The 27,124-nt window shown below is 47.5% G+C and overlaps 1 protein-coding gene across 3 annotated transcripts in view; it reads right to left on the bottom strand.

Moving 5' to 3' along the window:
* The window catches only part of HMOX2 (heme oxygenase 2), a 41,447-nt gene that overhangs the window by 3,405 nt on the left and 10,918 nt on the right, over positions 1-27,124 (bottom strand). The window contains exons 2-5 of one of the 3 annotated variants that reach the window (XM_069569557.1): positions 25,271-25,633; positions 20,568-20,618; positions 4,447-4,615; positions 459-569 (exon numbers count right to left, since the gene is read on the bottom strand). In XM_069569557.1, the coding sequence (XP_069425658.1) occupies positions 459-544 (86 nt within the window). In that variant the 5' untranslated portion in view covers positions 545-569; positions 4,447-4,615; positions 20,568-20,618; positions 25,271-25,633. The remainder of the gene's footprint in view (positions 1-458; positions 570-4,446; positions 4,616-20,567; positions 20,619-25,270; positions 25,634-27,124) is intronic. The other 2 variants (XM_069569556.1, XM_069569555.1) reach the window with 2 other exon arrangements.

Here is a 27,124-nt window from a genome sequence, read left to right as displayed (position 1 = left end):
GGCTCGTACCACTCACGTGCTGCCAACAGTTTATTTTCAGCAATTATTCCAAGATGTAAAAAGAGAACTTTGCCAATGACAGGGCTATAAGGAGAGGCTGACAATGATGAAGAGCAGGCCTGGGTGACTGGAGGCTTCAGGTGAATTGCCCCCAACCCAATAAGGAAAGCCCTGGAGTTAAGAGCTGCTCCCACATCTGAGGGGTGGGAGACACTGGAAAGGTGCCAGCTTTGCCTCTGATTACCCTTTCTCAACCCAGATGACAAAACGCTCAGAATTCCAGGAAGAAGAAACGGCCAGGAGCACCATCAAATCCCACCACTAGGCGCTCGCTCGGAGCAGTGCCTGTCCTGCCTCCCTACGTGGGGCGGGGGCGAGGGTGAGGAGGAGGCAGCGGGCGCGGAGCACCCCGGGGCCCGGCAGCGCGACCTGACTGCACCACGGCCGCCACCGCTCACCTGGTGTGGTTCTCCTCCTCTGGGGCCCCGGAGATCCTTCTCTCTGGCTCATCCAACCCCTCTGAGGCCTCCAGCTCCGCTGACATGGCGGCTGCTCTCACGCCTCTGGTCCTGCAGAGACACGGGAGCAGGGGATGTGGCGCCCGGGGCAGGCACTCCCCAGGCGCCCGCCGGCTCTGCTCGCCCCGAGCACCACCACCAGGAGGCGCCACAGGCCTCAGGGAAGTCCTCATAAAAATGAAGCTCTGCTGTCACGCGGACCGTATCTGCTTTGGACAGAATGTGAATATGGACAGTGGTAACAGCACTGTACTGATGCTGAACTTACTGATTTTTATAACTGCACCGTGGTTATTTATGAGAATGTCCTTGTTTTAGGAAACACACACTAGCGTAGTCACAAGCAATGGGGCATATTACCTGCAACTTATTGTCAAATGGCTCAGAGACAGAGTGTGTGTGTGTGTGTCTGTGTGTGTACAGGCACATACACTGCCGTGGGGGGACACACGAGTGAAGCACTTGAGTCAGTGCTGACAGTAAACCTGGATGAAACATACACAAGGATTCTATGTACCATTCTTACGACTTTTCTGTATTTTTGAGATTATATCAAAATTAAAAGTTTCCTAAAACATAAAATAACAAAGGAATATGACTTAAATAAAGCAGCTGTTCAGCAGCTCTCAGTGTGGCAGTGAGCGCATTGGAACCAGCCAGCCTGCCTGTTAGAGGCGGGTGCCCTTGCGCAGACAGCATCCCCTCGGAGCAGCTCCTAAGGCCCTTGACGAGCTGCGCTGAGTCACCACGTGAGCAGACTGCCTCCAGCCCACTCCAGACTCTGCCGAGCAGGAGGAAGTGACTCTCGTAGGCCAGTCGATGCCCACTGCCTCTGCGTTCATCAGCCCGGGAGATCTGGTCCTGGAAGACTCGAAGTTCACCCTCCATCTGATGGTGTGACGGGGGAAGCCCATCTGGGAACAGCAGCACAGCTGCCCCAACACCAGCAGTAACACAGGACCAGAGCTACTATCACTGGGGCCAAATCACGCCAAAGAGAGAGAGACCTGTACTTTCTACCTCAACCAGTGTCTTCTTACTGAGCGTTACTGAGCTCTGCCCAGAAACAGGTGTCTAGGGGGACAAAGTATCATGATCCCTGAAAGGATAAAAAACCACTTCTATCTCAGCCCACAGATAACCACCATTAAGTATGTTGCTACATTTCCTTTCTGAGTTTTCTCTAGATAACATCTCCTTTGTTATCTTTGGAGATATTACAAGGCCTGGTTTTGCTCAGCAGTCTTTCTAAAACTTCTCTCAACTTTAGATTTAGCATTTATACAATGGAATTAATGACAGGAAGGATTAAGTAAGAACACAGAAGCACAGTGCCTGCCACGTGTTAAGCACTCAGTAAATATCATGGGACACTTGTCCCAGGAACACTTAGAAAATAGCAGAGAGTAAAATAAGCCAGACAAGGCATGATACTATTTCTGTGCAATCTTTTTTTAAAAAGGTTCAATTCAGAGAAAACAATGGAATGGGGATTGCCTAGGAGTGGAGCAAAATGGTAAAATGGTACAAATTTTCAGTTATTTTGTGAATAAGGTCTGAGAATCTAATGAAAATGTGGTGACTATAGTTGATAATTGTTGTTCAGTCACTAAGTCAGGCCCTACTCTTTGCGACCCCATGGAATGCAAGACTCCAGGCTCCTCTGTCCTTCACTATCTTCCAGAATTTGCTCAGATTCATGTTCATTGAGTCATTGATGCTATCTAACCATCTCACCCTCTTCTGCCCCCGTTCTTTGCCTTCAATATTTCCCAGCATCAGGGTCTTTTCAAATGAGTCAGCTCTTCGCATGAAGTGGCCAAAGTACTAGCGCTTCAAGCATCAGTCCTTCCAATGAATATTCAGGGTTGATTTCCTTTAGGATTGACTGGTTTGATCTCCTTGCTGTCCAAGGGACTCTCAAGAGTCTTCTCTAGCAGCACAGTCCAAAAGCATCAATTCTTCGGCACTCAGTCTTCTTTATGGTCCAATTCTCACATCTGTATATGACCACTGCAAAAACCCTAGCTTTGACTATATGGACTATAGTTGATAATACTGAACTGCATAACTGAAATCTGCTAAGAGAACAGATCTCGAATGGTTCTCACTTCTTTAAAAGGGTAAATATGTGAGGTGATGGATACGCTTTTTTTAAAGCAATAAAAATTTTTTAATTTTAAATATATTACAATTTTATTGTCAATGATACTTCACTAAAGCTGGAAAAAAGAGGGAACAGAAATAGCAGAATATAGAAAATGGGACCTTCTCCTGACAAATCAGATATATCCTCCTCTATAAAAGTACTGGTGAACAGTGTGGTGCAGACTGTCAACGACAGACAGGAGCGGGGGTTGGGGAGAGGAAGTGCCTCTAGATGGCGGAACAGTATGAACAGCGCTAGAAACGGGACAGCCACAGAAATGGTGAAAGGCCGCCTCCTGTGTGTCCTCTTTCCTAGGGGTCAAGGTAGACTTTGCCAACCCTGAAGCAAGCTCCACATAGCTTCCCCCAGGTCATTCATACTGACCTGATTTTTTGCCCACAGCTCGAAGCTTGTGGGATCTTAGCTCTAACTGGTCAGAGATCATACCCAGGCCCTAGGTGAAAGCTCAGAGTCCTAACCACTGGACTGCTAGGGAATTCCCCAGACTTTTAAGAAAGAACATCTGCGCTCCACTCCCTTAGGGACCCTAGGAGCCACAGTTTTTCTCTAACTGCTCAGCAATCAGACTGCAGATAGGAGTGAGTGCTGTGAAGAAAGTTCTGGGCTTCCCAGAGGAGAGAAGGCTGCAATAAAGCCCCAGAGGCTCTAGGCAGGTATGTGGCTATGCTGAGGACACCCCAGGCACCGGAGGCCTGCAGCCCCAGGCTGCTTACAGGAAAAACTAGTATTGGGCAAAGATAGAACAACTGTCATCCGGTTGCCTAGGTTACCAATTGTGGTAACTTAGGTAAACTTCCTGCACCTGATCACCATGGTGCACACAGGGATGGTGTGAGTGACTCAATCTGACCATTAACTGGCCTACTTGATGACACTGCACTCTGGAAGGTGTAGTCACTCGAGCAACAAGGCTTCTGCTTCTCTTCAAAACAGAGGAAGAGAAAGCTGGCTTCTACCAGTGCCCACCTCGGCATTTTTTCCCACAGCAGCACTTTATTTGTGCCAGTACCTCCTCAGGTACACCCTCCACCCACCCTCTTCCACTGGTCCTGCCCAACAGCCCCGAACTCCCGCCTCCCCACTCCCAGGAAGCCAGACTCTAGCCCCTGGGACAGGGCCGCAGCTGTCGGCTTCACTGCTATAGCTCCAGGGCCTGGGGAATAACAGGCTCTCCATAAACACTCGCTGAAAACAAATCAAAGGAAAGAAGGCACACCGGAAATGCTGTAAAGCGTACCACCAACAGCAGGCGCCAGTAGACAGCAAGGCACACTCTGCGGTCCACCACCTCAACAGGTTCTAAACTCAGAACAGGGTTAAAAATTTTTGCTTTGAGGGAAGGGTAGATACCAGTTTATCCCATTCCAGCAGCAATTATACTGAGTCCCCAACGCAGGCTGAGGACTTCCCTGCTGGCTCAGTGGTAAAGAGCCCACCTGCAATGCAGGAGCCACAGGAGATGTGAGTTCGATCCCTGGGTCAGGAAGATGCCCAGAGAAGGGGAGGGCAACCCACTTCCAGTATTCTTGCCTGGAGAACCCCATGGACAAAGGAGCCTGGAGGGCTACAGTCCATGGTGTGGCAAAGAGTCAGACATGACTGAAGCAACTTAGCAAGCAAGCACGCACACAATGCAGGCTGAAAGTGCCATCTGGCAGGAAGGAAAACATTCTCAGGAAGGCTCACTTAGCATATTCACCCCACACGGGCTGAGTTTCAGAAAGAGGGCCGCCTGGAGGCCTGGCCACTAATACTCACGGGAGTGGCTGGGGGGTTGGGTGGGGCAGGGACCGGGTGGCGGCATTCAGGAGCCACCTTGTATGTCAGAAACAGAATTCACTTCATTCTCTGAAAAGCTACATGGTCAAACTTGGTCAGGCTGACTTCTACACTCCAATCCGTTCTCTTTGCAGGAACCGCTATAATCCTAGAAAATCAAAGGCCAAATCATGAACATGGAACCTTTCTAGACTGCAATCTCTTGTAATCTGTAAGAAGCTGCCCCACCCTGCACCCGACAAAAACAAAAAGATCCCAAAATAGTCCACTGTGGGAAATATACTTCAAGAAGTATTAACAATAAGTAATCTGTACCAAAATGATAAATAGCTATACTATAACATTTGAAAAAAGTCACTCAGCCTAACAATACAGGGCAGGGCTACTTAAACAGCAGCAAACAATGGAATCCTGGCCCCGAGGCAACAAGTTGATGGGCAGTACCCAGGCATGAAAACGTCTGCATCAACTTCTTTGTTTAAAATAAGGGGCTGAGACTTCACTTTCCAATACAAGAGGTGTGGGCTCAATCCCTAATCGGGAAGGTAAGATCCCACATACTTCCCAGGCAAAAACCAAAACATAAAACAGAAGCAATTGTTAACAAATTCAATAAAGACTAAAAATGGTCCACATCAAAACAAAAAAAAGCTTAACAAAAAAAAGATCCCAAACACTGACTAGGACTATGGATAACTACATATACCAGTGATGGCGGGAAGGGACTTTGGAAAACTATAAGTATTTGTTGTTTGTTGGACATTTTAGGCGATTGGCTCCTTCTATGCAAAGTGGCTCAATTCTTTTCAAAGGGGGAGGGACAGGCAGGGGACAAGGGGGAGGGACAGGCAGGGGACAAGGGGGAGGGGGACACAGAGACAAACAGGAACAGGACTGGGCGAGCCGTAAGCCTCTGTGCTGCCCCAGCCAGTCACCAGCAGTCCCCAGGTCCTTCACTGTGCTCCTACTAATTCCAGAAACGTCTATCTATAGAGGTCAGGCCCTCTTCTTCTACTTCCCGACAACACCGTGACCCTCTGTTTATAAAATCTGCTTCCACGGCCTCGTAACTCCTGTACTCCTAGCCGTTCACTGATCATGACTGGTTTTCACTCCCACACCTGCTCTGAGAGAAACGGCAACACTGTCCTGATTACCAGTGCTCTCTGGTGCGCCTGGCCCAGCAGATCCAGAACACTCATTTCAAAGCCTCTGCCGTGGTGAATGACAGACTCAAGGCTCTAGGGCGTTTTAAAGAACAGACAGGTTCAAAGATGTTAAGTCCTCCTCTACAAGCTCTAGGGCGTTTTAAAGAACAGACAGGTTCAAAGATGTTAAGTCCTCCTCTACAAACTCACGTCAGCAAACTCAGGTCAGTCAGCCTGACTGCCAGACAGAAATGTGATCCCCAATCCCTCCCTCAAAGGCACAATGGGGACTTCAGCTGTCACAATTCTTTTCTTCATGCCCATTCTTTTTCTTTGTCCTGGGAAACCACAACTGGGGAAAGGGGCAGGCTGCGGAATTGGCCAGCACGAGAGAGGGAGGAGGGGGAAGTGAGGCGGCTGGAAACAGCATAGCTCTCCCGCCTACTGGAATCCACGGACACCAACTGCCACAGCGCGCAGGATGGAGGCCCATGACCTGAGGGGGTGCTGGTCTCCTGTGCACAGAGAAGACGGTGCCAGAGGGAAGGTGAGGGGCTGCTCCCTCCCTGCACAGAGGCCTCCACTGGACACGGCAGGCCCTGCCTGCCTCGAGAGGGCTGTGTGAAGCTCAGGGTCCACTCCAGTCTAGAACTGGCGTCACAGCCACAAGGGCCACTGTCCTCTTCTCCCTGTTAAGCTGGAAGCATATCCTACAAGACAGAGCAAGACTCCCTCAGACTGAGCTGCTCAGAATCCAACACCATGTTCCAAATCACGTACAGCCCAGCGCCCTGGGGGCCTCCAGCTGAGCTGTAATGGATGCTGTTGCATAAATGAAATGCCTACTGATCAGGCTAGCTAAACGAAGAGGGTGGTGAGATAGTGACAATAAGTTATGGATTAAGTTCTAAAATACCAAACAATAAAAATTTTAATTGGGTACTACACCTCTGAGTTAAATGGTGTGAAATCTAGTTTTACTTTTCTTCAGCTATGACTCCATCCCTTCCTCCTCTCCTTCTCCCCACCTCCACCCCTCTCTCTGGTGGTCCGTTTTTTTCTAACTACAGACTTGTTTGTAATTCCCGTGCCTCTGAGCTGGCCAAGGCCATTCTCACTCACTCACAGGCCCCAACGGGGCTGGCACCCTCACTGAGTGGCCAGTGCTGTGTTTTTCCCTGCGGCTCCCCCAGAGTTCACTGTTCCCCTCCCAGGGTCTGCCCCGGAATCCCTGCCCCCGGCTCCTCTCCCCGTATCAGGGCTGGGCACTGGCTCCTGACCTCTCCACCAGGCCCAGTCCACATCCACACCCCTCTGCCCAGCAAGGCTGCTGCTCCTCGCCTACAGGCCTGTGAGGGCAGGCCCTTCAGGGGCTCTGGCTGCTTTTCGTAGCCAGCACCACAGGTAAGGAGGCCTTTGGCTCCTTCTGTCTTAGGCCTGCCTCTAGTCACTGGTGCAGCTTTCTTCCCACAGCCCATGGATGTGGGGGGGGGTGTGTGCACGTGCGTGTTTTCCACTCTTCTGGCTGAACTAATAGCTTCCATCGCATCCACCTCTGTTTATGATCTCACCCCACCTACTTACACTGTGATATTCAGGAGGGTCACGGGTAAAAATGATGCCTCACCGCTCACAAAGATCAAGTACAACACACATGTCTTCAGCACATAAATATGAGCATGTGCCCCATAAATGTCTTCAGATGATAAACACAAAACAGGAATCCAAGGTACTCCCTTTCCTGGGCTATAGGAGCTGTTCCTGCTCTATATCCCCTGAAGGCTTTTCACCCCTCTGTTCCTGTTGAACAATCCCATAAACCAGGCCAAGTCAGTTCTTAATGGTGCCACATACTCTTATCAGGCAGGCCTCAGCAGCTATGAAGAAACGGGTTGTTTACCCATCACACACATTCCTTTCTGAGTATTTATGAAAGAAGAGTAAATTCTAACATGCTACTTATAAGCCTAACATGATCTGGGGGACAAGCAACGCCAGGGCTCCTGTGGAGGCAGCAGGAGGGAGGAAGCCGGGGGCGGGACCGTGCAGCTCTCAGCCTCCCAACCTCGGGCTCTCTCCACGTTTCACCTGTGAAATGGGATGAACACCTACCCAGCACTCAGTACAAGACTAATGCTATTGCTGCTGCTAAGTCGCTTCAGTCGTGTCCGACTCTGTGCGACCCCAGAGACAGCAGCCCACCAGGCTCCCCCGTCCCTGGGATTCTCCAGGCAAGAACACTGGAGTGGGGTGCCATTTCCTTCTCCAAGACTACTATGAAGATCAAATAGATGATGACCATGAAACCACTTTACAACAGATGTCAATGTGCCAGAAGAAACTGCGAATGAGCTGCTTATTAACTTGTCTACCCTGGGAGACGAGACACTTTGGTGAGCTTTTTTCAGACCTTGCTACGACACCAGGCAACTCAACAAGTGGAAGAAGCCCTATTTCTGGATGCACCGTGGAGACAGACTTGCTCTCCTGAGCACTGTTTAAAATCCAGTACTGAGAGGGGTAAGCCTCACACTGAGGGCCAGTTTTGCATCCCATCTGGCAAATGGATGTGAAGAGGGGTGCAGCCTGCTTCCTGCAGTAAACGGCCACTTGACCGTCCCTGCGCTGCTCCCAGACCTCAGGGAGGGCTGGAAGTTGGGGGATAGGAGGGAGCTCAGTGAACCTGTCAGTTTACAGAGGTCACTTCCAGCCTCCCACCTGCTGCTGATTACTGCTAGACCCAGCTCGCCTTCAGGAAGGGAAAGGAAGATGGGCCCTGTCCAAAGGATGAGGTCTTTAGAGTTAGAAAGGTTTGGCTGGAGTTTGAACGTTTAGTAGTTCCATGGCTAGCGGTAAGGCATACCATTCTGAAAGCTGAGTTTCCACATCCATAAAACTGGGTAACAAAACTCTCTCTGCTCCACATTCTCAAGTGTGCTGTGAAGACTAAAGGAGCTAACATGTGTACAAGCGCTTCATGAAACTAACGAGGCTGAAAAGTGTTGATGATCTCTTGAGAAGTTGCTGGAGAAAGCAGGTGAGTGATTCTGAAACACTGAGGAAGAATGTGAAACCTGATGTGTCCACAGGTAATTCTGGGCAGTCAGTTACACGTGAGGACTTGTGACTCAGGCCTTTTCCTCTACCGGTGTCAGGAAAAGGGAATTCTGTTCTTTCTGAGGTGAGACCTGTGACCGCTGCAGCTGGAAAATTCTCACTGCAGATGCTGCCGGATGCTGGCTGAGCTGGGTGTTGGGAGCAGTGCACAGGGCCGACTCAGCCCTAATCCAACAAAGCAGCTGAGAAGAGGGGCCTCCCAAACCCCTGAGAAGACCACATCCTACAGGTCTTCTGAGTTTATAGAATGAATGACACGAGGTCTCTGAACTCTGGTGCTGCCACACCTCAGGAATTCTTATACACAAGCTTCACCCCTTTCATTTTGGTTACTGGGTGAATTCAATCCCACAGTTGATTGAATGGATGACTATTAACCTCTTGACAAAGAGCAAGTTCAGACAAGCCATTTTGGAAAAGTGAGGAGTCTAAGGACACAAAGCTCTTGCGTCACATTTACTCAACACACACATGCATATCTGGCAACAAGCAACCAGAAAGCAACTAAGGGCACTAGTCTCTCAGTAGCTTCAAAACCTGGACTCAGGAAGTCTAAGACTTCTCAGGCAGGTTGTGCCCACTGGGGAGTGGTGGGCTCATCTCTAGCATGTTCAAATACAGCTGAGCAAGAACTCAGACACTGCGGCGACACCTGAAACATGGAAAAGAGCAGAGAAGGGGCCGCAAGTCCACTGGCTGCGGGCACCAAAGACGCCACTTCCTACTACAAGACCCGCTCTGTTTCCTGAGTGTCACTGGGTCTTGGGGCTGAGAAGACAAGGCTTTTTAGTCCCATGGGAAGCACCTGAGGGGTGGGGGCTGAAGCCGTGACTGAATTCTAGAACGGTCAGGCTGGGACTTTATAAGAACAAAGCTTAGGCATCAGACATCCACAAGGCTGGTTGTAACAGCCTAAGTTCTGACGAGACTGTGGGTCACCCCTAGGTACAATCAAGCAAAAATTCTTCCAACTTTGGAACAATCTAGAAAGCATGTGTCCTATGGATTAAGTGGTCAGCCACATTTTCTTTCACTCAGGTGCAACAACTGTTACCTGTGACCTTGGCTTCTCTCACAAATGATGACATAAACAGTGTTGGGAGTGGTGGGAAACCGTGGGGGCTTAGGATGCTTCTGCCGAATTTCCACCTTGGAAAACCTAGAAGTGCTATGGCCTTCCAGGTGGTTTTCTCTTTACATGCGTGTGTCCTCTCTACATGCATCATGGCTGACTCCTTTGGGACCCCATGAACTGTAGCCTGCCAGGCTCCTTTGTCCATAGGATTCTGCCGGCAAGGATACTTGAGTGGGTTGCCATTTCCTCCTCCAGGGGATCTTCCCGACCCAAGGATCAAACTGTCATTTCAGGTGTCTACTGCTTTGGCAGACAGATTCTTTTGCCACTGAGCCACCTGGGAAGCCCTTTCCTCTCTACAGACAGACTCAATGGAGCCTCCCAGCAGGGACCAAAGGCCCTCAGGTTCACCCAGAAGAGGGCGGTGCAGAGGAAGACCACCGGACTAAAGTCTAACAGATGTGGACACGCCATGTTAAGTCACTTCTGAGCAGGGTCCCATGACTATGAAGGAACTAAGACCAAGAGAATTAAGTAATACAGCCAATGTCACTCAGAGTGAACAGTCGAGCTGGAACCAAACTCGAGTCCTTCTGAATGCAAGGTGATGCCTCCTGCGTCCACAGCCAATCCTCAGTGGTACACAGAGGTGAAATCAGTATGGTGTCTACCGACAAGACTACTAGCCACATGGAAACTGAGGTTATGTTACAGTGCACTTATGCTTACAGTGGAGGGGTTGGCTAAACCACTGAGTGATACTTGTTTCTTAGTAAGAAAAGTGAGCTCAATCCTATGGTTTCTGAGAAGTAAATGCTCAGGTTCCCATTTGAAGACTATACCGCCCACCCGTAACACACTCACCTTGGCTCACTCAGATTACAGGGCAACCCGAGAAGGTTGTCCTCTGGCGGGCCCTACTTTTGTTGACTAGCAGGGCAGGCCAAGGCTGGAGACGGCTGGTCCCAAGGGGGAGGATGGCACCCACCGCCCTGCCTCAGTGCCTGGAGGGAAGCAGTCAGATCTGCCAGCTCCTGGCGGACACTGAAGCCGAGGCTCTAGGCATCCTGACCCCACGGGGAGGTCACAATAGGTAAGGCCCTCAGATTTCTATAGTACCTATTACCATAGAAACTACAGAGAATCAGAAGAGCTGGTTTTAAGAATCTGAAAGCGTGTTCTCCACATGTTGAGATCTATTCAGTCCAATCTTCCTGTCTACTGAAAATATACTCTGCCTTGGTAGCAGGAGTATGATGGACAGAAAATACATCAACGTAAAGGTCTTATAAAATCAGCAACTCCACAGGCCAAGGCACTGGTCAATCTAATGAGGCGGCTCCTCTGGCTCACCTTGGACCTGTTTGGGACCCTAACATGCTTCCACAGGCCTCAGAGTTAGGTATTATTCTCAGGCATTTTCACAACTGCCTAGACTCTGGCAGTAGAGGGGAGGGGTGGGTGAAGTGGGTGCAAAGAAACAAGCCCTGACCAGGAACTGGTAACTCCCAAGAGGCTGCCCTGTCCTCACAGACTTGCGTCTGCGGTGGCAGCGGACCAGCAGCAACAGCTACCGGCCTCTCCGAGAGCAGAGGCTTCTCAGCTTCCCCTGGCTCCCCGTAGGCCCAGCCTCCTGGGGGCAGCAGTCAGGGCCCCAGAGCAGGCAGCCCGCTGCCACTCTGCTCTCTGGTTCCCTGTACTAATAACAAGGCAACAGCTCAAGGAATAGGGGTGCACAACTGTCTTCCTCCCTCAGTGTATCGGGGCTGATTCGCACATGGATGAAAATGTCCCTGAAGAGTAGCCAGGAGCGGAAAGGTAAAGAAAACATATTGCAGGTGATGTGAAAGCATCAGCGGTCAGGTGTGTCAGCAGCCCTCCCTTCCACTCTAAAAAGCCTCTCAGAGTGAGAGCTGACTCACAAGGATGATCTTTAACTCAATAAAATTTTTCTTAAAAGACAACACATTCAGAGACTTCATTGTTAATAAAACTCAGGGGGACAGTGAGGACAGGGAAGCCTGCTGTGCTGTTTATGGGGTCACAAAGAGTCAGACAAGACTCAGTGACTGAACAACAACAATCCACCTGCAACAATCCTCAAAACCACACTTGAAAGGCAGAAAAATCAAGGTGGCAGAGTGATTACTTAACAAAACACCCTTAAACTCCCTTTCTAGACACTCCAGCTGTTCGCTAAAATCTTCTAGGATCCAAGGTCAGAGATAACAGGTCAGCACATACCACATCAATAACCTCAGATACATAGATGACACCACTCTTATGGCAGAAAGTGAAGAAGAACTAAAAAGCCTCTTGATGAAAGTGAAAGAGGAGAGTGAAAAAGTTGGCTTAAAGCTCAACATTCAGAAGACGAAGATCATGGCATCTGGTCCCATCGCTTCGTGGCAAATAGATGGGGAAACAGTGGACACAGTGGCTGACTTTATTTTTGGGGGCTCCAAAATCACTGTCAGTGGTGACTGCAGCCATGAAATTAAAAGACACTTACTCCTTGGAAGGAAAGTTATGACCAACCCAGACAGCATAATCAAAAGCAGAGACATTACTTTGTTAACAAAGGTCTGTCTAGTCAAGGCTATGGTTTTTCCAGTGGTCATGTATGGATATGAGAGTTGGACTATAAAGAAAACTGAGCGCTGAAGAATTGATGCTTTTGAACTGTGGTGTTGGAGAAGACTCTTGAGAGTCCCTTGGACTGCAAGGAGATCCAACCAGTTCATCCTAAAGGAGATCAGTCCTGCATGTTCATTGGAAGGACTGATGTTGAAGCTAAAATGCCAATATTTTGGCCACCTGATGCAAAGAGCTGACTCACTGGAAAAGACCCTGATGCTGGGAAAGATTGAAGGCAGGAGAAGGGGACGACAGAGGATGAAATGGTTGGATGGCATCACCGACTTGATGGATATGGGTTTGGGTGGACCCCAGAAGTTGGTGATGGACAGGGAGGCCTGGAGTGCTGTGGTTCACGGGGTCGCAGAGTTGGACGACTGAGCGCCTGACCTGACGTGACCACGCCGCTCTGTCTGGTCTAGCGTCCTCACCAGCGCAAGCTGCCCAGATCTCAGTCTCCCTGTACAGCAGCTGCCGGCAGTAGCTCGGCGTCTGTGTAAACGTGACCAGTATCTAGGTACAGACACAAGCCATCTGTATTTCAGTGTACATCCAAGGACATGGAGACCAAATCCTTCCATCTCAAAGTTTCTGGAACATGGGCTCAACAAGGCTAACAGCAGCCACACACACACAAGTCCCACCTGCACAGCACAATGCTAATGTGCTGACCAGACACCAGAGGGACTGAGGCAATGACTGAATTGCGTGATGGTCTTTAGAGCTGGCCTACAGTTCAGTTCAGTTGCTCAGTCATTTCTGACTCTTTGTGACCCCATGGAGTGCAGCACACCAGGCTTCCCTGTCCATCACAAACTCCTAGAGCTTACTCAAACTCATGTCCATTGAGTTGGTGATGCCATCCAGCCATCTCATCCTCTGTCGTCCCCTTCTCCTCCCGCCTTCAATCTTTCCCAGCATCAGGGTCTTTTCCAATGAGTCAGTTCTTTGCATCAGGTGGCCAAAGTATTGGAGTTTCAGCTTCAGCATCAGTCCTTCCAATAATATTCAGGACTGATTTCCTTTAGGATGGACTGGTTGGATCTCCTTGCAGTCCAAGAGACTCTCAAGAGTCTTCTCCAACACCACAGCTCAAAAGCATCAATTCTTCAGCACTCAGTTTTCTTTATAGTCCAACTCTCACATCCATACATGACCACTGGAAAAAACCATAGCATTGACTAGATGGGCCTTTGTTGGTAAAGTAATATCTCTGCTTTTTAATATGCTGTCTGGGTTGGTCATAACTTTCCTTCCAAGGAGAAAGCATCTTTTAATTTCATGGCTGCAGTCACCATTGACAGTGATTTTGGAGCCCCCAAAAATAAAGTCAGCCACTGTGTCCATTGTTTCCCCATCTATTTGCCACAAAGTGATGGGCCCAGATGCCATGATCTTCGTCTTCTGAATGCTGAGCTTTAAGCCAACTTTTTCACTCTCCTCTTTCACTTTCATCAAGAGGCTCTTTAGTTCCTCTTCACTTTCTGCCATAAGGCTGATGTCATCTGCATATCTGATGTTATTGATATTTCTCCTGGCAATCTTGATTCCAGCTTGTGCTTCATCCAGTCCAGCATTTCTCATGATGTACTCTGCATATAAGTTAAATAAGCAGGGTGACAATATACAGCTTTGATGTACTCCTTTCCCAATTTGGCACCAGTCTGTTGTTCCATATCTAGTTCTAACTGTTGTTTCTTGACCTGCATACAGATTTCTCAGGAGGCAGGTCAGGTGGTCTGATATTCCCATCTCTTTAAGAATTTTCCAGTTTGTTGTGATCCACACAGTCAAAGGCTTTGGCATAGTCAATAAAGCAGATGTTTTTCTGGAACTCTCTTGCTTTTTCTATGAGCCAGAGGATGTTGGCAATTTGATCTTTGGTTCCTCTGCCTGTTCTAAATCCAGTTTGAACATCTGGAAGTTCACGTACTATTGAAGCCTGGCTTGGAGAATTTTGAGCATTACTTTGCTAGCATGTGTAGGAGCCCAACAAACCCGACCTCAACTATGACTGGCCAAGAGTCCACTGCCACACAGGCCGAGAGGCAGCGCAGGCATGTGGTCAAGGTACAGGCTCACGTCACGCACCGCAGGGCAGGCCCGGGTTCTGCTGCACACCCACAGGGGACCTCGGACCAGTTACTCTCAGAATCTCAGTTTCTCCATCTGTAAGGGTAGTGATAACAGCTCTGCATGGCAGATGTGAAAATTCAGTGAGATAACCATAAAACTGCTGTTTTAGTCTATTATTTAGTTTACTTATAAAACTGCTGTTTTCATTTATTTATTATTTTTAGCTTGCCGTATGATGCTGAATAGTAAACTAAAGCAAGTATCACTTAAAGTTAACTAATGTTTCTGAGTATTTTTAGTCAAGAAATGGAAAAACCCCTTTCTCTATGAAAGGTCCTGTAAGTAGCATCAAATCTATTCCAGGGTCACAAGCTGAGATGAATGCTCACTATAAAGAACCTGTTTTCATTCTGGTAACATTTCTAATACCAAAAAAGGAACAGAAAAACCTGGGCATATCTAGCAAAATAAGTTTTGCAAAGAACCCAAAGGAAGATGATTTCCAGAGTTCAAATTCTATTCAGGGGACTCTGAACCTGAGTTAGGTGAAGGCCCCTCCATGCTATAGATGGGTCAGGATCCAGGATGAGACATGTTCTTGTTTCGTTTCTTCAGAGCACCTCATCACTATAAATCAAGGTTTAGGTAAATGAAAACTTGACTTTATATAAATATCATAACTCTCATTTGCAGTTAGTTCTCTTGACAATCAATCCCCACCCAGTGGTTCTCAAGGGGACATCGGTCACGCCCAGAGTGATGTCTGCTTGCGAAAACTGGAGGGTGGGCTGTGGTACCGGCATCTAGTGTATAGAGGCCAGGAATGCTGTTCAACATCCCACAACGCACAGAAAGCAAAAGCACACGTGTGGCACACACACATAATACACACACCAGACCACCACCACCACCAATTATCCAGCCTAAAATGTCAAGGGCACCAAGGTTGAGAAACCCTGCTCTAACCTCTCATCCCTTCATCAGTTTAGAGAGAGACAAGAAGAGGTTTGTTTTCACAGTAACCTTCATGCCGTCCATCACACCTTCATCAAATATCCTTTACAGCGATTTCTGGGAAACTGAATTTCCACCAGAAAAGAGAAGAGGCTGTAAGTGGGGCAACTTGGCACTCACTGCCCACAGATGACAGGGAAAAGGGTCACAGTATCTTCCTGGGAAGAGGACTGATTTGTATTTAGCCCACAAGGAGGCAAAACCTTTCAAGCAGGCTCAGTTAACAAAGCCGGGAAGAGGAGAAGCCCCTGACAGAAATGTGTTCACTGACCTCTTGAAAGAACAGAACACAGAACTGGGAGAAAATTGAATCATCGTTTATCAGTCTGGTGTCTGACTGACATGTAGGCTAAAAAGCTCTAATACCAGGTCTGTGCCAGCGAGCTGTCACAAACACTACTGCTCTGGAACTCCAACAGCCTCATTTATAAAACAAGAGGCACGTCTCAGAGAGCTGCAGGGAGGATGGCATTTAACAGAAGGTAAAGGCAGGAAAGACCATGGGCTTCCCCCACCCGTTTCAGACACAGCAGCTCGCATACTCCTCCGAAAATGGACTTGTGCCGCTTCTAAAAATAAGGTCAGATGACAATGAGCTGGATGATCTTGGAGGCCTGATATCACATTAAGAGCCACCTAACAAGCTTTCCATCATCTATTACAGCACTCGTATCCTGCTGCAGCACTTCTTTGTACCTATGTCTTTTTTCCAAATTACAGCTCATTTATCTTTGTGTCTTACTTCAACACAGGGTACCTACCTAATCAGGGTTTGCTGAGTGACTGGATGATTTCCAGAATACGAGATATTCTCAAAATCGAGGTATTCTCAAAAGCAGATGACAAAGAGAACATTTAAAAGTGAATCCCAGACATAAGAAAATTGGCTGGCTAGTGAGTATCTTTGAGCACCACATTTACCACAAAAATTTCTACTGATGAACAGTTGCGGGTTGGGGAGGGGAGGTGACACGGGCCTTGTAGGGGGCCTGAAAAAGAAAGGTTGCACTGCATGGTTTTAAACTGCCTTGCCCACATTCCACAGATACAGCTATAAAGAACATACCTTTTAGATTTTAAGGACTCTGAAAGCCTGGTTAAGAATAGAAAACTGCCTTACTTTAAAAAAAAAGAAAAGAAAGAAATGGAGGGCTTCTCTTTTGGCTCAGTGGTAAAGAATCTTCCTGCCAGTGTCAGAGACACAGATTTGATCCCTGATCCAGGAGAACCCCACATGCCTGGAAGCAACTTAGCCCGTACATTACAACTACTGAGCCTGTGCCCTAGAGCCCGTGCGCAGCAACAACTGAAGCCCAACTGCCTGAGAGCCTGTGCTCAGCAACCAGAGAAGCCCCTGCAGTGAGAAGCTGAGGCACCGCAACTAGAGGGCAGGCTCTGCTCACCGCAACTGGCGAAATGCCCAAGCAGCAGTGAAGACAGCACAGCCAAAGTGAACAGATTTTTTAAATTATTTTTAAAAAAGAAAAGGAGGCTAGCAGTGTAGGGTGAGGCAGCAGACACAGCTGTACTTTAAAAAAAAAAAAAAAAAAGAGGTTCTGGGCTGGGAGGTGAGGAAGGGAGAAAAAGAAGGGGGTAAAAAAAAGAAATGGATAGGCAAAATTTTAATAGTCTAGGTAACAAATGCTTGCCAGCACTGCTCCACCAATGCAGGCATAAAGCACCGCCCTTCCAGCTGTCCACCTCTGAGAACCCTTTATTCCCCCAGCTGGCTTTAGGGAAGGGGTTTCACAGCACTTTTCTTCTCAGGTCTGTTACTCCAGGGAAGGGGGGGGGGGGTCAAGCTTCTCTTAACAAGCCCACATTTTTAGAACATTTTGGAGGAAATACATCAAGGCATTACGTTGTTATGGTTACTGCAGGGGAGAAAGCAAAATGCTACAAAAATACGTTTACCAAAAAGAAAATTAAAAAAAACAAACAGCAGTTTGCCACTGTATAACTGAGCAACTTCCTGTTGTATGAGGCAGCCCCCACGAAATACATGAAGTGGGTGCCTGTAATTCCCAAGAGGTCTCTAGAACTGGTCAAACATCATTGTAAGCGCTAATCATTACTGAGAAGAAATTCAAATGGCCTGGAACATCTACTGCTGACTAAGGACCTGATTAGGCAATACTGGATGAATAACTAGGGGAAAAGGTAGACAAGATAGGGAGAGCAACTGACAAGAAAGGCAGAAAATCATGTGCTCCAGGGCTTGCTCTGAGGCGTGCTAACGCCTTTTCCCAACCCAACCCTACACTGAAGGCTGATACAGGAAGCACGGACAGTGGAGCATCCACAGTTAGAGCGGGGGGGGGGGGGGGGGGGGGGGGGGGGGGGGGGGGGGTCGGGGGTACAAGTTTGGCCTACTTGGCTGGCTGAGCTCTGGGGAGCTAAGGCACTCACTCTGAAACAGATGGTTGGCATGTCCCACCGCGTGTGCTACGTGACGGCAGTTCTAGGACAGTCTTTTCAGGCTATATGTCCAAAGCAGCAGAGGGAAGCTGGTTCTGAATCAGTCACTGCTCCTGAACCTGCCCAGGGCTCCCTCCCTCTTTCATATCTTGTTTCCAACGCCAGTCATTTCTGAAAAAATGGCCTGACCTTCCAAAAAGCACGTGATTTCTCACCCCGTTCCCAACATTCCTACTTGGCTCTAACTCTATTGTGGACAGGCACATACTCTAAACAGCTGCACTTGACTACAAGGTCCCCGAGGGCAGAGCTGAGCATCACCCCCACTAGCTAGTAAGTGCATTTTAGCTGTGCCAGGCCTGGCAACCAGATTAGACCACTGTGTATGTGGGAACATGCTGTCCTTTGCACAAGCACTCAGGTATGTCTCATGACACCTGGTGCTGGGTAGAAGGTTGTTTACAAAGGAATCCTTGGGTTTCTGTCTCTAATCTTCCACCCAGTTACCTCCTCATCTGAAGATACAAATTCAGAGATGTGAAGATGGGTAGCAAAGCTATTTGTCAGATTATAATAATCATTACCCTTTAGGGGTTGCAAACCCTTCTGAGAATCAGAGGAAGGCTTCTGACTTTCTCTCCAGGACAATCACAAGTTAAAAAAAAGTTGCCTCATGTGCCTAATACCTCCTGTGTTGAACTTATGCAGATACAAAAGAGATAAATTTGGAGAGAACAGACTCCTTAATAAATAAATACATGTTACCTATGCCATTCCAGAGCACCTGTAGGCCCCTCAAGTTCAGGAATCCCTGTTCTAGACGAGCCTTTAATAAAAGACATTCTTTTTGTGGGTGACATGTTTCCAGTAACTCCCTGAATGCTCATTCACTAATGCTCATTCATTCTCTTCTGTTCCTGCTGTCTTTTAGGCAACCCAGTGGATTCAGTTCAAATGACTGTCTTTTCCATTTCTCAGTTCTTCACTTCCCTGACCTCCCAGAATATTGAGTGTCAAAACAACAATCACAAACCTTACAAAGTGAATTTTGTCTGGCGCCTCCTCAAGATGACTGCCAATTCTTGGTGAACAAGGACCATGGGTTTGTTGTTTTTGTAGCCCTCTCAGTGCACACTACAGAGGCAATACAAGTGTGCCAAGTGGGCAGAGTGCACTGCTTCTCTGTCCTTCTACCTGTAGGCATTTGAACTTGAACGTATTGACTTTAAATCTGGGCATGTGTCCCAGAAAAGTCACATGCAAAAGGGAAGAAAGCATAACCCAGAGCAGCCAATCATCTCACTGTTCCTTTTGGGTGCACCAGTAAGACTTTCTGCAAACACAAAAAGTGTTACAAAGCAAGACAAACATGACACTGAGCACAGACACTTAAGAGATTTCTCTGAGGCTGACAAAAACCCAAGTGTGGAAGAGGAATCAGTTCAGTCGCTCAGTCGTGTCCGACTCTCTGCGACCCCATGAATCACAGCACGCCAGGCCTCCCTGTCCATCACCAACTCCCAGAGTTTACCCAAACTCGTGTCCATTGAGTCGGCAATGCCATCCAGCCATCTCATCCTCTGTCGTCCCCTTCTCCTCCTGCCCCCAATCCCTCCCAGCATCAGGGTCTTTTCCAATGAGTCAACTCTTCGCATAAGGTGGCCAGTTATTTTCTAATTAGTAGGACACCTGAGATTACTAAACAAAGAGAAAGACTGACCCTCCCCTTGTCTCCTAGAAAACTGAAGGAGCAAAGGTGTAATGTCACTTCACTATCTTTGCTTTTCTCATCACCTTCAAACACTGCTACCCAGAACCCCCTCACACTCTAACTCAGTTCTGCTCACTGATCCTTCCCCTTCCTCTGCCAGCCCTCCCTCAAGCTGCTCTGGAAATAGTTTCAGATGACAACAGTTCCTCTGCAGCAGCTCCAAGTGGTCTTGCCAGAGAGAACAGCAGATGCAGTACTAAGGAAGGGATGAGCACGCTTGGGCATGTGACATGCCATGTTATCATCCACAAACACTTATAATACTCATGGGGCTCCTTGACTACAAAGAGGCCTAAGAGCTTGTTGGGGATTTTAAGCAGCTTTCAATAGAGAGAGAGAAAAGAGAAACAGAAAGACAACTAATAGAACAGGTGTATTTTACTATAAATGCTAATTGTGCAGTACAGACAATGGTGTTAAAGATAGAGCTTTATGTTCCAGATTTTCCAGGACTGTTCTGACTCAAATATCCTATCTCACTAACTCCTTCAGTATACCTGTATGTTCAGACTATGGGTCCCAGTGTTTGTCATAATAAACAGGATCACCTCAGTGACTGATGAGGCAGGCCAGCCAACTAGATTAAATAAAAGCATGATGGCAGATTGTTCTAATCATGCCAGCAGCTTCCCACAGCCCTCAGGTAATCGTGGAACTGAATATAATACAAGACAGTGAAATGTGAGGCTTCCAAGACTGAGAGAGCTCGCTGGGAGAAAGGTTGGAAGCTGAGGGTATTTAGCAAAAGTCAGGCTGGCAGGGTGCTAGACACTTGTCTCTTTAGGCCATTCTTCCCCAAAGCCCTTTTAAAGTTACTGAAAACTATGTCAATAATTAGACTTACCGATATTCCTGGGAAGGAACAAATCTATTCGTGTGTTGCTCTTGTTGTCCCCTGGAGAAGGAAATCCAGTATTCATGCCTGGGAAATCCCACAGACAGAGGAGCCTGGCAGGCTACCATCCATCGGGTCGCAAAAAGTTGTAAACAGCTTAGCAACTAAACAACAACAACAGAGAGGAGACAGTACCCACTTGCTGGGCCTCTGGCAGAACAGCAGATGGCAGGCACTGTGTGCAGCAATCCATCCTTTCCTGTCACTACTTCTCTGCCTTCCTGCCAGTCTGCTTTCTCTTATGTCCAGGGAGGCCCCAAACAATAAGCACGAGGGAAATTTTAAACACACAACTTCCCAACCCCTAACTTAGTGAAACAGAAAGGTTTGGAAACCCCTTAGATTGAAGAGCAGCATTCTAGGCACCCAAGACTTGAAGGCTCATCAAGTATTAACTTCATCTTTCAGACACAGAAACTGTAGATCAAGGGGTTCAAACATTTTTCTCATAATCAAAAATACTCCACAGTTTCCTTTGGGGGAGAAATGAACCATTTATTTGTCACTCTTTCTAATATAAATTAGTCAGTCAGCCAGTCAGTTCAGTCGCTCAGTCGTGTCCGACTCTTTGCGACCCCATGAACTGCAGCACGCCAGGCCTCCCTGTTCATCACCATCTCCTGGAGTTCACTCAGACTCATGTCCATCGAGTCGGTGATGCCATCCAGCCATCTCATCCTCTGTTGCCCTCTTCTCCTCCTGCCCACAATCCCTCCCAGCATCAGTCTTTATGTAAATTAACATGTATGTATATTAATTTAATATAAATTAACATGTATGTATTTGGAAAACATACATGCATATGTAAAACATTATCTAGTGCTGAATAGCTGTTTATGAGTGAAAACAATGGTTACAAACTGATTAATCAGCTCAGTTTTGTACCTAACAATTTAATCATTTTGAAGTGCAAACAAAAAATCAGTGTATCTGTAGACTTTCACAGAGAGATGCTTAAGCACATATTTGAAAAAAGAACCCTCCTCAATGAATGCAAGAAGACACACAATTCTGATGCAAATCCTATTCCATAAGCCAACTATTTACTGGAAGGACTGATGCTGAAGCTCCAATACTCTGGCCACCCTGATGCAAGGCTGATTCACTGGCAAAGACCCTGATGCTGGGAAAGTCTGAGGGAAGGAGGAGAAGGGGGCAACAGAGGATGAGATGGTTGGATGGCATCACCAACTTGATCGACATGAGTTTGAGCAAATTCTAGGAGATAGTGAAGAACAGGGAAGCCTGGCATGTTGCAATCCATGGGGTCCCAAAGAGTCAGACACGACTTAGTGACTCAACAACAAACTGACAAAGCAGCCTTTGAATTACTATTAAAATATTTGCTTAAAAAAACTATCACATAGGAAAATGCATGTTTGCTAAAAGCCTTCTAAAATTACATCAAAGTGACATTAAAACCTGCTCACTGAAAAGAGCCTCATGAATTTAACTGCTGTTTTGAAACGCCTGGTTAAGGTTCAGAATGTTATCTTGTAAGGAAGGTCTGACTATAGATGTGGTTGATATGATGACCCAGAAAGCGTCCTTTGCTCCACTGCAGTCAGCCAAGATCACAATTAAGATGCAGTCCTCTAATGGACTGATTGTAAATGAACTCCCTTTACAATAGCTATGCACCTCTAAAGTATCTACAGTGAATTCCAAAACCATTATTCTTCTTAAACAGAAAGAAGCTGATCATATAGAAAGGATTTATGAATACATGTAATGCATATTCTGTAAACATATATAACACTGTTAGACCAGACCATCAACAATACTGCTAAATTTCACTGGCTCTACAATGTGTAATATAATGGGAGACATTTTATGGTAAATAAACAAAGTCAATATGAAAAAGTAAACCAAACTGGAGTCAACAACATCAGAGAGCACCTAAATGGTCACCAGAGTGAAATATCTTCACGATAAAAAACAGAAAGATCCCAGTATAAGCAGTTGTATTAATTGTTCCAATTAAAGATATGCACCCCTCCTTCACTGTTGGCAAGAATTAATTGGTAATGGCACTGCTTCTCAGCAGGGCAAAAATATCCTGAGAGATTATTCAGGTTACAACAAAAGACAGTTTTCATCATCTGCTTTTACACAGACAAACCTAACAGATATAATAAAGTTAAAAAGCAAATAACCTTCACTGTGTTCAATACAAAAGGAGATGTGACTCAGATCTCTCAATTCTCCCATTAAGTACTATCAGAATAAGAGACTGAATTAAGTGTGTACTTAAAATTTTTTTAGTTAACTATGGCCAGTAATAAACAAGGAGGTAATTTATGGTTCAAAGTTTTCATCTTTTCTCTCCAAGGAGTTATAGCTAAATTCTAAATTTTATACTGGAAAATTTCCTGGTGGTCCAATGATTAGGACACCACAATTTCACAGTTGAGGGCATGGGTTCCAATCCTGGTCAGGGAACTATGCTGAAATATATAATTCCAATATTCAAAATGCCTTCCTCCTAGAAGGATGATATTTTGGTTTTTGCTGCAAACCTGATACACAGCCCAGCTGTTCTCTGAAGAGAGTCAGCTTTTCCAAAGAAACCAAAAAATCAAGGTAGCCAAAGGCCCTGGCTGTTTTGCTTTTTGACAGACTCAACGAGCATAAACCAATGGTGATGAATACTTTACTTTCTGTATTTCATCTTATCCTTGGCATTGTCATTTCTGGAGTAGCTCATACTCCTGACTCTGGAGACCCACAGGCTATCATCTTACTGGCCCAGGCAAAGGAAAAAAGGAAATCCAGTCAGACAATGGGGAAATCACAGATTCTTCCTCTTCACATCCCCAGTCAGATGAAGTCACTCAACGAGTGTGTCCTTCAAATCCCCACACCCTCACCAGTGTTTTGGCTTATCTATGTGAGTGCTCATTTGCTCATTCGAGTCTGACTCTTTGTAACTCCATGGTCTATGGCCAGCCAACGCTCCTCTGTCCATGGTCTTTCCCAGGCAAAAATACTGGAGTGGGTTGCCATTTCCTTCTCCAGGGAATCTTCCCGAACTAGGGACAGAACCTGCATCTGCTGCCTTAGCAGGCAGATTGTTTACCACAGAGCCACCTGGGAAGCCTTTGGCTTAGCTACTGTATTTGAAAACTTTTCCCAGTTTCACCAAGTAAACTTGGAAATGACCAACTGAACTATCAGCTTGTGATGTTTTTGTCTTGTGATGTTTCTCTAAAAAAAAAAAAAAAAGCTAAAGAATAAAGCACAGAATTACTCATTTATATTCCTTATCCCCCTCCTCACAAAAGAAAAACTAAAAATGTTAATGTGGCAGTTAAAATTTTAATCAAAATACCCTAGTTAATGCCATAACAGAAATTCAAATCCATAAAAACAGTGAGTTCCTGTTTCCTTCTACTTGGGAGGACAGTTTAGGGGGAGAGAGAAGACTGTCTAGTTTAAATAACATAAATCCATTTCCACTCTAGGAAAAAGCATGGGATCTGGGGGCAGACAACTGGGTACAAGACCACCTATGCCCTTTTTCTGATTGTGGGAGGCAAGTTAAGCTTCTTAATTCCATTCATCGTTAACCCCATTTCACAAGTGGGAAAACTATCAACTCACAAGGTTTTGTTAGGGGCTGAGAGTGAGAAGAGGACGACAGAGGATGAGATGGCTGGATGGCATCACCGACTCGATGGACATGAGTGCGGGTGAACTCCGGGAGTTGGTGATGGACAGGGAGGCCTGGCTTGCTGCAATTCATGGGGTCGCAAAGAGTCGGACACGACTGAGCGACTGAACTGAACGGAGTGAGAGGGCTTCCTGAGCTCTAGAGCACTATAGGATGTCTCTCTTTTTTCAACCATGCTCCACCTGGTGCGGGTCATGGAAGCCAATGATACAATATAATAAGGATGAACAGCCACAGGCCACAGCAACCAGTTCACCAGAAGTCATTAAAATGACAAGACGCTGACAGGCCTTGTGCTAAGACTGTGCAAGGCGGTCCTGGCAGCTTTTACACGGCAATTAACACACCGAGGGCACCGCGCTTGTGAGGTGACAGGTAAACTCCCTGCCAGACCAACCAGCTGCCCCTGACGTTAGTCCCTTGCAACCTGGAGGCCGCGGGTCATTAGGGAAGTCACGACAGTGACTCAAAGGGCCCTTCAGACAGAGGTGAGTCAGGAGGAGGAAGGTCAGAGCCCGGGCGCGCCAACAGCCCGGGTACGACTCTCGACTCCCGGACGCCAGGCTAGGTCTAGGTCCTCGCCGGCCCAAAGTGGACCGACGTGCTGGCTGGGCGGCCAGAGGCTGCAGGCCCGGCGGGAACGCCAAGTCCTCCCGCGGCGCCCCGGAGGTCGGGTCACCTCCTGTGGGGCGCAGGAGACGCCGGCAGGGGGTGTGCCCCAGGCGGACCGACGCGAACGAGCGGCGCAGGCCTCCCCGGGCCTCCGAAACGCCGTCTGGGAAGCGAGGTCCTCCCTCCTGGCCCCCGGCAGCCCCGCTCGCCGCCTCCCAGCCGCCCCTCGCCCCGGCCCGTCCGGGCTGCCTCAGGCGGGAGCCGGGGAGCAGCGGGCCGTGTCGGCCGAGCCGAGTTCCCGACAGCCGGAGGTGGCCAGGCTCGCGGAGGAGCCCCGAGAGAGGCCCGGCAGGGCACCGACACTCACCCGCCGCGGGTCCGCTCCGGCGTCCGTCAGCACCGCGTCCGCGCGTCAGGAAGCGACTCGCTCCGGCGCCGCGACCGCCGCAGCCTAGCGAGCAGCCCGACGTGCGCACGCAGAGGGGGCGGGGCCTGCGCAGGACACGCCCCTGCGGCGGGCACGCGGCAGCCGTCCTCGCGCGCTGGTTTGCGGCGGAAGTCGAAGTGCGGGCTGGTGAGTTGTTCCCTTCGTGGGAAGGGGTGTTCAAGAACGCCTCTCCCGGCTCTTCTTGCAATTTATCACCACCGCTTCAGGCTTATCTCGTGCGTTCTCCTCCTGTCCCATCTGTCATTTCTTTAACCATCCAACTGGCTTCAGGACTGATACTGTCTGGTATTGGCAAAGGTGTAGGGAATGTTATAATCGGCAATAGGCATTCTCTTTGATCTAGTACTTCCATTTCTGGGTAGCTTTTTCTAGAGAAACCCAAGAACCCAAAAAGACACAAACAAGCAAGTTCACTGCAACAGCATTTCGGTGCAAACCTTGAAAGAACCGGAACGTCTAGTGGGATGGTGGTGGAGAGGGGCATATCTCCCTATTCAAGAGAGTTGTGCTGGATAAAAAGAAATGGAAGGGTATTCCCTGGCAGTCCAGTAGGAACTAGGATCCCGGAAAAAATAAAAGGGGGAGGGGTGAGGGCAGACACCACCTTAAGGGAGGCAAGCAAGTAGAAGGGGATTAGAAAATCAAGTTGTAGGAGAATATAAAAATACATTCAGAGGACTTCCCTGATGGTCCTCTAGTATGCATTATGTATCTGCATTATGCATTAACCAGACCTCCTCAGGGGCAGAAATACCTGCTCAACCATAAAGATCAATTTTTCTCCTGCCACTGGCCATGAAACTCCTGAGATAATGACATTCCTTTCTCAATCCGTGAGGACTCAGGATGTAGATATCTTAAGGTGGTATTGGGCTGCACCTTACTAATGTTACTAGATATATTACTTCTATTCTGCCTATTTTATGAGATTGAGGTTTCTTGCATTACCAGACCTGTGACTGAACCTCGGATAAAATTAATGACAATTAAACAGCTTGAGGTTTCTTGCATTACCGGATGTGTGACTGTGCCTCAGATAAAATTAATTACAACAACAGACTGGTTCCAAATAGGAAAAGGAGTACATCAAGGCTGTATATTGTCACCCTGCTTATTTAACTTATATGCAGAGTATATCATGAGAAACGCTGGGCTGGAAGAAACACAAGCTGGAATCAAGATTGCCAGGAGAAATATCAATAACCTCAGATATGCAGATGACACCAGCCTTATGGCAGAAAGTGAAGAGGAACTAAAAAGCCTCTTGATGAAAGTGAAAGAGGAGAGTGAAAAAGTTGGCTTAAAGCTCAACATTCAGAAAACAAAGATCATGGCATCTGGTCCCATCACTTCATGGGAAATTGATGGGGAAACAGTGTCAGACTTTATTTTTGGGGGCTCCAAAATCACTGCAGATGGTGATTGCAGCCATGAAATTAAAAGACACTTACTCCTTGGAAGAAAAGTTATGACCAACCTAGATAGCATATTGAAAAGCAGAGACATTGCTTGGCCAACAAAGGTCCGTCTAGTCAAGGCTATGGTTTTTCCAGTGGTCATGTATGGATGTGAGAGTTGGACTGTGAAGAAGGCTGAGTGCCGAAGAATTGATGCTTTTGAACTGTGGTGTTGGAGAAGACTCTTGAGAGTCCCTTGGACTACAAGGAGATCCAACCAGTCCATCCTAAAGGAGATCAGCCCTGGGATTTCTTTGGAGGGAATGATGCTAAGCTGAAACTCCAGTACTTTGGCCACCTCATGCGAAGAGCTGAC

This window comes from Ovis canadensis, chromosome 24 (genome assembly GCF_042477335.2).
Source record: "Ovis canadensis isolate MfBH-ARS-UI-01 breed Bighorn chromosome 24, ARS-UI_OviCan_v2, whole genome shotgun sequence".
Taxonomy (NCBI): Eukaryota; Metazoa; Chordata; class Mammalia; order Artiodactyla; family Bovidae; genus Ovis; species Ovis canadensis.
Note: the sequence above shows the minus strand (reverse complement) of the source record. Positions and strands in the feature narration are given on the sequence as shown.